Here is a 10,048-nt window from a genome sequence, read left to right on the forward strand (position 1 = left end):
GCATCCGTGGGCTTCTAATAGCCTACGGTACAGCTCCTTGTCTGTAACAATGAGAGAGCAATTTTTAGATATAATTTTTTAAATATTGAACAAACGTTAATATACCTTTTAATATTTCCCGAAATGTGATTAGTTTTGGAGGTCCATCTTTCTCCTTCTTCTCCTCCTCTTTATTCGTTTTAATATTTAGTATATCCCATACATAGGGTGGGACGGTGCACATTTTGCATGTACATAATTCTCCCTTTAATAATTCACTAATTGTTATAACTTTGTGCACACTCATTGCTGCTACTTGTACTACTACTACTACTAATACACTGAATTGGATTTATGCTATCAGACGCGCGTTTAGCGTCTCACCCCCCTCTCTCCCTCCACTACTTCTCTCTCCCCACCCCACTCACTATTCAAGAAATGAAACGCAGAGTTCAGTAATATTTTTCCACTTTATTTAAAATAAATAAATACAATCATCAAGCTTATCTCTATTAACAATATACCATTTATATATAGCATATACATTCTGCCTAGTGCAGCGTAAATTATTAATTTTATGTCTATTACAATGAAATTTTAAGCTAGATAACATTAAATCTTTTACTCTACTACAGCCATACGGCTCCAAGTCAATAATAATATTATTAGGTAAATGAGGCTCCAGCCATCTCTTTTTCTCCAATCCTTTCACGACGGCAGGCTACTCCTCGTGTAACACACTATCGGATATGAAATCTCCGAGTCCACTGTACGGTAAATTATCCCACGATAACGACCATCTAAGACCATGTACGTAATTCACAGTCCAGTCGATTTGGATTTGTACACTCTCCCTGAGATGTTTATAGGGAATTTTGGGCTTAACTATTCTATTCACACAGGATCTGTCGTTAATGTTAAAAATTGAAATTTCCTTGCACGTGAAAGCCAATTCTTTTTTGTATTGGAATCCCTGCAAGTCGATTATGTACATAGCTGCTGATGCTGCTACTAATAAGTGCGAACTATGCTCGTCAGAGGGTTATAGTACTCGATCCTATCGTGAATTATAAGACAATAGGCTGCGGTCTCCTTCGGGATATTGTCATTAGTACCGAATTCCAACCTAATGTCCACAGTTCCCAACTTTAGAACCTCATTCTGACAGGAACAATCGACGACTACCAGAGGAGCCATATGCTTGTACGTATATGTAGTTAGAAAATACTCGCTATCCTTCTGATAATATGAATGTTGAAATTGAGCATACATGTCATACAGGATAGCATAACAATTCTATGAAAAATCCACATTCAAGTTATCGTACGGGTACGAATCGGAATTTAGAAACACCTTGAAATTGGTCAAATTGCAATGATCAAACTGGCTCATGGCCTTATCAATCTTATTCTTACGGGCCACTTGGAAGCCGAAAATTATGAATCGAGGCTTCTCCAGCTGTGAAGAAGTTTTTATGCTCCAAGTATGTGTCCGGGTCTCGGTAAGCAAGGGGTACTCGTGCAGTTCCCAGCTACGGAAAGGCACAGCCAATTCTACGTTTCTGTCGATATATTTCAACAATTTCAAACGTTCCGCATCAGCCACCGATACGTGTGGCACCTTCCATGAAACACTCTGTAGTTGTACACGGAGACCCTCATCGTCGCCAGCAACGCCCACGATGGCGTTCGTATCAGTGGAGCCGCGAATAAGTACCAGCTCCTGTCTCAAATTGACGATAATTTTCTGGAAATCTTCCCCGAATCCCATGCATATCCTCAGAGGGATGCATACGTCGAAATTGCCCTCGGCATCGGTGAAATGGTCGCTGATAATCCAGCCGGCATTTTCCAACTTTAGGCTTTCATTTTGACTGATTGACACGTAGTTCTTCATGATGGTCGTGAGGCCGGGGTTTCGCGATCTATCCACAGGTATACCATTCAACTCGTATCGGATTTCGTCGAACAGCAGCAAAATGCCCATCCTGTCGAACTTTGCAGTCGCCGAAACCGTGCCATCAGCTTTGCACAGTCTACCTCTGATATACAGGAGACTATAATATGGAGCCGTATACGTATCCTGCTGCTGAATCGGGATGCGGATTTCATCGTTGTTGTTCAAGTTCGTCGCCGAATACGGACCGTGGGAACGCTTCTCGAAATTTACTATAGCGTTATCGAAGAGCGGCTTCTCCAACACGTTTAGAATATTAGAATTCATTGCGACGTGGTGGTAGCACTTTGTAGCCCAGAGAGTACAAAATCTTCTTGTTTTGCGATGTGAACCCTTTAAACGTCACAGGTAGACTAATTGATTTCGCTCCAGGTGAGGCTTTTAAAGGTTTTCGGCTGTGACCGACGACAGCGAGCCCAAAGCCACTCCGGATTCTAAGCCCCATTCCTCTTCAGGTGCAGTCTTAACGTGATGACTTCTCCACGGAAATTGATCAAATCCCCGTCTTGATCCACTATTTTAATGGTTACACCCTCGATGCGACGCTTGTTGACCGGCAGGTAGATTACGTTGGCCGGAGAATCTATTATTTTATAGCCAGGACCGACTCTCGGGAAAAATTCGTGTAAGATGTGACCCGGTTGACCGTTAATGAAACTGTTCGAAACGAGATTGCACTCCACACAAATGGCGTTGACTTTTTGAATTTTAATAGGATTATTGGATTCGTGAAACTTGTTCGCCTTTAATTTACGGTTTTTATATCCCAATAATCTACCTATACTGTTGGGTTTGTTGAAATTAATTGTCGTGTTTGCTTTAATTTCACACTTTAACGTATTTTTATTGGATTTTATGGAAACAAACACTAAATTATCGGGGAGATTAGTATCGGTAGCGGTGAGCTCGGCTAAATTACTATTTATGTATGTATTTATATCTTCTATCTCGTAGGATCCCTCCGGTATTTTTATAACTTTATCAGCATCACCGTAATAGAAACGATTATTCGTAGAATCAACATTCGGTATGGAGTGGTAGGCTAGAAAGTCCGTAAGCCCGATTACATATTCAGCATCGTCCTCGAGCTCAATAGGCGGGTAAAACTGCGAACTCAGAATCGATGAATCACCCGATAACGTAAGCGTATATGACATATCAACACACACGTGCACTGTTCTGCTTGGATGACTCACGCCGACTGACCGTGACTTTATCAGCGTGACTCATTATATAGGAATTTCAGACACAGATGTCCACAATTCACCGTATCATACGTCTGGTATTGTTTATGATTATATTTGACGCGACATGACTAGATATTTTAATAATTCCACAGGCGGTCTCAAATTACCGAAACTATCGAAATATACGGCTTCAGATCCTCTCTTGTAATATGCCGTCCAATGAGTACCTGCACCACTGTCACTGTCCAAATTCAGGATCCCACACTCGTTTTTATGTACATTTTTAGGTAATCGATCCCTCATATAGATGCGTCTGAAGTGTGGAATTTCCAATAATTTTGCGTATTTAAGTAAATCTTGATCGGTGAGAGCGCGATTCGGTAGTTTTTCTAGTCATTTGCCGGCTTTCTTGGACTTGTTACAACACTTCTTCTTCGTCTTATTCATATACAGGCCATGTCCTTGTCGATAGGGTTGTAGGTAGAGGAGAGAGATTGCCTCCATTTTTTTCGTTGTGACGTTGAGATTCTTTAAGCTGGGTGGCTGCATTCCTAGCATCGTTTACAGCCTTGGCGATGCCCGCAGCTCCACCAGACAGAGCACTGAGAGCGCTAATTCCCGCGAATATGGGAATCAGAGGCAGGAGACCGCCGGTCTTTGGAATTGGAATTACGCGGGCCTTTGATATGCCTCCGGTGGAGGCCTTCTTCATGCGTTCGGCTACTCGAACAGCCTTCTTCACGGCATCCTCAACGGTGCTTGCCTGACGTACAGCTTTGCGGATTTTATCGGAAACTTTGCGGAATGTTAGAGCTCCGCCGGATTTTTTCGCAGGCTTCTTCCTCTTGGGCTTCGCGATGCCCCAACCCAATTTAACTTTAGCAGCCATGGTTCCGGCTACTCCCGCACATCTGTCTTTCTGTTAGTATTGACCATGCGCTTCAAGAAAGAAGTTGCGGCAGGCGGCAGTCTCGAAATCGAAAACATCGATTTCGTGGACAACGGCGATAAGCAATTCAAAAAACATGGGCCCCTGCTACCACATAGTCTTAGATGTATTATATGTGGACCTTCGAACTGTGGCAAAACGAACGTGAAGATCGGTCTGCTGACTCATCCGAATGGATTGTACTTTAAAAATGTTTACGTCTACTCGAAATCGCTGTATCAGCCTAAATACAAGTATCTGGAGAAGGTGCTCGATTCACTTGTTGAATACAATCAGTTCAAGAACAGCGACGATATATTAACACCAGCCCAAGCTAAATTGTACTCGGTGTTTATCTTCGATGACGTAGCATGCGATAACCAGAGCCCGATACGTGACTATTTCAGCATGGCGCGGGTTCAGCACATAAACGGGTGGATTGTTTCTATCTCTGTCAGACTTATATGCGTATACCGAAGCACTTGGTGAGACACAATGCCAACTTTATGGTGCTATTCAAGCAGGATGACCTCAATCTCCGGCATGTTTATAACGATCATGTGAATACAGATATGAAATTTGAGGATTTCAAACACATGTGCTCCTTATGCTGGACAGATAGATATGGGTTTTTAGTGATAGACAAGGATAGCGACATTGCCAGCAGTCGGCGCTACCGTAAAGGCTTTGATGAGTATATATACCTGTAAAGGTGTGCATTATCATTAGTCATTCGTTAGCCGTGTATCATTATGGACGCGACCGCTACCACTAATAACATTATCAAAGCTCGAAAGTCCATCAAACGAAAATTGGAGGCTCTCAAGCGTCATGATCAGCTGGTTGAAAAATCTTTTGCACCCATCACGGCCCCACTTCGAACGATTGCTACGAATATCAAACAAGTATCAACACCTCAGTCGCAGCTGTCGACCTTGCCCGTCGTAAAACAGGAGATAAAGAAGTCCGAACCAAAGAGTGAGATAGAAGAAACAACGAGTAATGCCGATAGCGATAACTATATGGATCCCGACCCCACCGAGAGGGACGGCGGCATCGAAGAATCCAATTTTGACGAGGAATATCTTGAGAAATTCCACGATCTGCCTAAATTCTACATATCCGGACTGGTGCATGATACTAAAGATAGCTTTGACGTAAAGTATGGCATCAGATACAATCTCGACGAAGATGACTTCTATATCGGAGATTCTAAAGTCCAATTCGTTGACGATAATGTGCTAATAAAGGACAGCGAATATGAGGGAACGAGGGGCCTCTTTGAATTGTTGTTTAAGAAGCGTCCACTTAAAATTTACACGAGCGACGATGAAAAGAAATATGCTGACATCATTAGAAATACCAGTGCCAACAGACTGTCTTATGACTCATCGAAGCCGATATCGGGCGGAAATAGCTGGAAATATAAATATGTCATAAAGCCGATTCTTCAAAGGCACCGACATCGTGGTGGCGGCGGCAGTAAGCTAATGATGAATGTCACAGATAACGCTATCGACTACGTGTACTGGAACGATCCCAACGAACTTGTGGATCGACTTAGGCTTTTAATGGCCTCCCAAGAAGCGGGAAATTCCAATCACGTAAATGAAATGAACAGCATCATCGAGGAGCTTCTGGAAGCCAAATTAATTGCACCACGTGATTAATTATTGATTAGTTTGTGTGGGGTGGCCGTTCAGTAAACATGTCAGCTGTAAAGAGGGATATTGTTAACGAATTACATAAGCCTGCAAGAGTTAATTTTAATAGGCGAAAGGTAGTAATTCACGGGCTAGATGATCTCTTTCAAGCCGATCTCGTGGAGATGATACCATATGCTAAATTCAATAAAAATTATCGTTATATACTGGTTGTAATAGATGCCTTCTCAAAGTACGTGTGGACGGCTCCACTTAAAACAAAATCCGGCGAAGAAGTTGCTAGTGCTATGAAAAAGATTCTCGGTACTGATAGTCGAATACCTCGTAATTTACAGACGGATTTGGGCAAGGAATTTTATAATAAACACTTTCAAGCATTAATGAGGAAATTTAATATTAATCATTACTCCTCGTATAGTAGCAAGAAAAGTTCGATTGTGGAACGTGTTAATCGGACACTAAAATCCATAATGTATAAAGAATTCAGCTTTAACGGTACCTTTCGCTGGTACGATGTGTTAGATAAAATTGTGAAAAAATATAACAATACCAAGCATAGGACCATTGGAATGAAGCCCGCGTCCGTGAACAAGAGCAATGAAAAGATACTTCAGAGTTCGGTTTATAATTATCCAACGGTTACATATTCACGTCTGTCAAAGTTCAAAGTAGGAGACCGGGTGAGAATAAGCAAATACAGAGGGGTGTTCGATAAGGGTTACACCCCTAACTGGTCCAATGAAATTTTCACTGTATCCAGTATTAAGAGGACTGATCCTGTTACATACTTACTGTCTGATGGTCAAAGTCAACCAATAAAGGGATGTTTCTATACGGAAGAGCTGCAGAAGGTCAAGCATCCTGACGTCTACCTTATGGAGAGGATAGTGAGGAAGAAGGGCGATCGAGTTCTAGTGAAATGGCTGAGATTTGTTAGCACTCACAACAGCTGGATTGATAAAAATAGCATTGTTTAATTTTTTTGTTATCTTGATATTGTAAAAAAATCACTATTATTAAATATTTATTAAAGTATTATATATTTAATTTTTTATTATTATTAAGTATATATCACTGTATTTATTTAATTTAATNCACCGACATCGTGGTGGTGGCAGTAAGCTAATGATGAATGTCACAGATAACGCTATCGACTACGTGTACAGAAACGACCCCAACGAACTGGTGGATCGACTTAGGCTTTTAATGGCCTCCCAAGGAGCGGGAAATTCCAATCACGTAAATGAAATGAGGAGCTTCTGGAAGCCAAATTAATTGCACCACGTAATTAATTATTGATTAGTTTGTGTGGGGTGGCCGTTCAGTAAACATGTCACCTGTAAAGAGGGATATTGTTAACGAATTACATATGCCTGCAAGAGTTAATTTTAATAGGCGAAAGGTAGTAATTCACGGGCTAGATGATCTCTTTCAAGCTGATCTCGTGGAGATGATACCATATGCCAAATTCAATAAAAATTATCGTTATATACTGGTTGTAATAGATGCCTTCTCAAAGTACGTGTGGACGGCTCCACTTAAAACAAAATCCGGCGAAGAAGTTGCTAGTGCTATGAAAAAGATTCTCGGTACTGATAGTCGAATACCTCGTAATTTACAGACGGATTTGGGCAAGGAATTTTATAATAAACACTTTCAAGCATTAATGAGGAAATTTAATATTAATCATTACTCCTCGTATAGTAGCAAGAAAAGTTCGATTGTGGAACGTGTTAATCGGACACTAAAATCCATAATGTATAAAGAATTCAGCTTTAACGGTACCTTTCGCTGGTACGATGTGTTAGATAAAATTGTGAAAAAATATAACAATACCAAGCATAGGACCATTGGAATGAAGCCCGCGTCCGTGAACAAGAGCAATGAAAAGATACTTCAGAGTTCGGTTTATAATTATCCAACGGTTACATATTCACGTCTGTCAAAGTTCAAAGTAGGAGACCGGGTGAGAATAAGCAAATACAGAGGGGTGTTCGATAAGGGTTACACCCCTAACTGGTCCAATGAAATTTTCACTGTATCCAGTATTAAGAGGACTGATCCTGTTACATACTTACTGTCTGATGCTCAAAGTCAGCCAATAAAGGGATGTTTCTATACGGAAGAGCTGCAGAAGGTCAAGCATCCTGATGTCTACCTTATGGAGAGGATAGTGAGGAAGAAGGGTGATCGAGTTCTGGTGAAATGGCTAGGATTTGATAGCACTCACAACAGCTGGATTGATAAAAATAGCATTGTTTAATATTTTTGTTATCTTGATAATGTAAAAAAAAAATCATTATTATTAAATATTTGTTAATGTATTATATATTTAATTTTTTATTATTAAGTATATATCACTGTATTTATTTAATTTAATAAATGAATTTAAAAATATATCAGATTTTTATTTATTTTTTAATTTTAAGGGGAAATAGGGAAAATAAAAGAAAATAATTTTAATTAATTATTTTATTAAATATTTATATCATATATACATATATTATACAGAACATATGGAAGAGGTTAAATTTGATTGATTTTGTTTACAAGTACAGGTTCAATAATATAAGATAATTTTTTTATTCTTTCTTGAAATCGGACACGGTCGATTGCGTCATGCATCCAACGCTCGCCACATCTAGCTGTCCTGTGGGCGTAAGCCCAGTGGATTATGTACCGGGTGTCGGTATGATCGTTGAACTGAACCCTCTTTTTGATCGGTGATGTGGACATTACGTATCTTCCTCACAATCTCAATGTACTTGATGTCTTCCTTTAAACATTGGATATTTGCCAGGAATTCATTTAACCTCTTCATATATTCGGCTTCCATATTTTTGTTTTTTGTTACTCCACAAATTCCAAATTTGTGGTATTGGCAACCATGCCCTTGCTCACTAGGTATACAGGCTTCTCCTGGACTAGTTTCTTCAATTCGGTAATGTCAGAAGCCGAAATTATTTTTATATAGCGTTCGGGTAAACTGACTTTGCCCTCTGCCAATGTCACTACTACTCGAGGCCCAAACTGGCCCAAGACAATGTGGAAGTATTCTATTTTGTATTTTACATCAACCTCTAGTTGATTGGTTCTAATGAATGGCTTCACTAATGCTTGTTTGTTAATGGTAGCTAACATTCTTTTGATAATTGTTTTCGATGTATACTTTCAATGTTCAACGTCTCAAACTCGAATGAGCTGGAGATGCTCCAGATCGCTATTTTATTCAATTTGTAAATGCTTGCTCGGCAAAAAATAGATGACCTCATGACTATGACATCATCATCACCATCCACACATTCTGCTCTTTGTGTCTTGCCGACATCCGCTATAGAACCATGTTCTTATCAAGAAACAACAATAACATAATAACTTATCACATTATTTATTACCCACATTCTTTAATGTTTATACTGCGCTCCAGTCTCCAGACTCTAGACAAACTTGTGGTGACATGCTTAAAGCAGCCAACAAACAGTCGCACCTGCTTTCATACACTCTAACTTCTCACACACATTCCGCTCTTTATGTTTAGCCGACATCCGCTATGAGCCCATGTTCTTACCAAGTATTTCTTAAAATATATATCTAATAAATCATCACAAATTTATATTAGTGTTACAGATAACTTGCTGACATGCATAACTATAACCTTGGGGGGCTCGAGACTGTTTACTTAGCTCGATAAATATTGCAGACCGCTTACGTTACCATGTTGCCATTTTTTAACTATCGCGTTTCTTAAATTTTCTACCTTATAACAAAAAGGTACCAGGCACCAAGAGGCCGTCGCCACCGCCGCCCCCCGCAGCCCGCTGCCGGCTTCCAGCATCGTCGGCCGGATACTGGAAGCCGGCACCCCGCTGCCGCCCCGCACGCCGGCATCGCGCTGCTACCCCACACGCCGGCACACCGCTGCCGCCTCAGGCGCCTGCCCCCCGCCGCTGCTCATGCACGCACCTGCTGCCGCCTCTGACGTCACGCTCCTCGATGCCGACCTCCTGGTGGTCATTGCCGATGACGGACCCCGGCTTCTTCTTCTGCATTCCGCACCTGCACCCCGCTGCCCCCCGCCGCTGCTCATGCACGCACCTGGTGCCGCCTCTGACGTCACGCTCCTCGATGCCGACCTCCTGGTGGTCATTGCCGATGACGGACCCCGGCTTCTTCTTCTGCAATCCAGCTCCCCCACCCCCGCACCCCACTGACACTTCTTCAGCGTGACCTTGGAGCTGCTGCTGGAGACCTGGTGCCAGCTCCGGATGGCGGCAGCCTGGTGGTAGCCTGGAGTGACCTTGAAGTGAGTTCAAAGCCCCACTGCTATACTACTA

General features: G+C 41.5%; 1 protein-coding gene across 1 annotated transcript; it reads right to left on the bottom strand.

Moving 5' to 3' along the window:
• Positions 1-1,275: 1,275 nt before the first annotated feature.
• Positions 1,276-2,202, bottom strand: LOC108913393. Its single transcript, XM_018718942.1, has one exon. The coding sequence runs from the start codon at positions 2,200-2,202 to the stop codon at positions 1,276-1,278; it is 927 nt and encodes a 308-aa protein (XP_018574458.1).
• Positions 2,203-10,048: the final 7,846 nt, after the last annotated feature.

Source organism: Anoplophora glabripennis, unplaced genomic scaffold (assembly GCF_000390285.2).
Source record: "Anoplophora glabripennis isolate ALB-LARVAE unplaced genomic scaffold, Agla_2.0 scaffold1046, whole genome shotgun sequence".
Lineage (NCBI taxonomy): Eukaryota > Metazoa > Arthropoda > Insecta > Coleoptera > Cerambycidae > Anoplophora > Anoplophora glabripennis.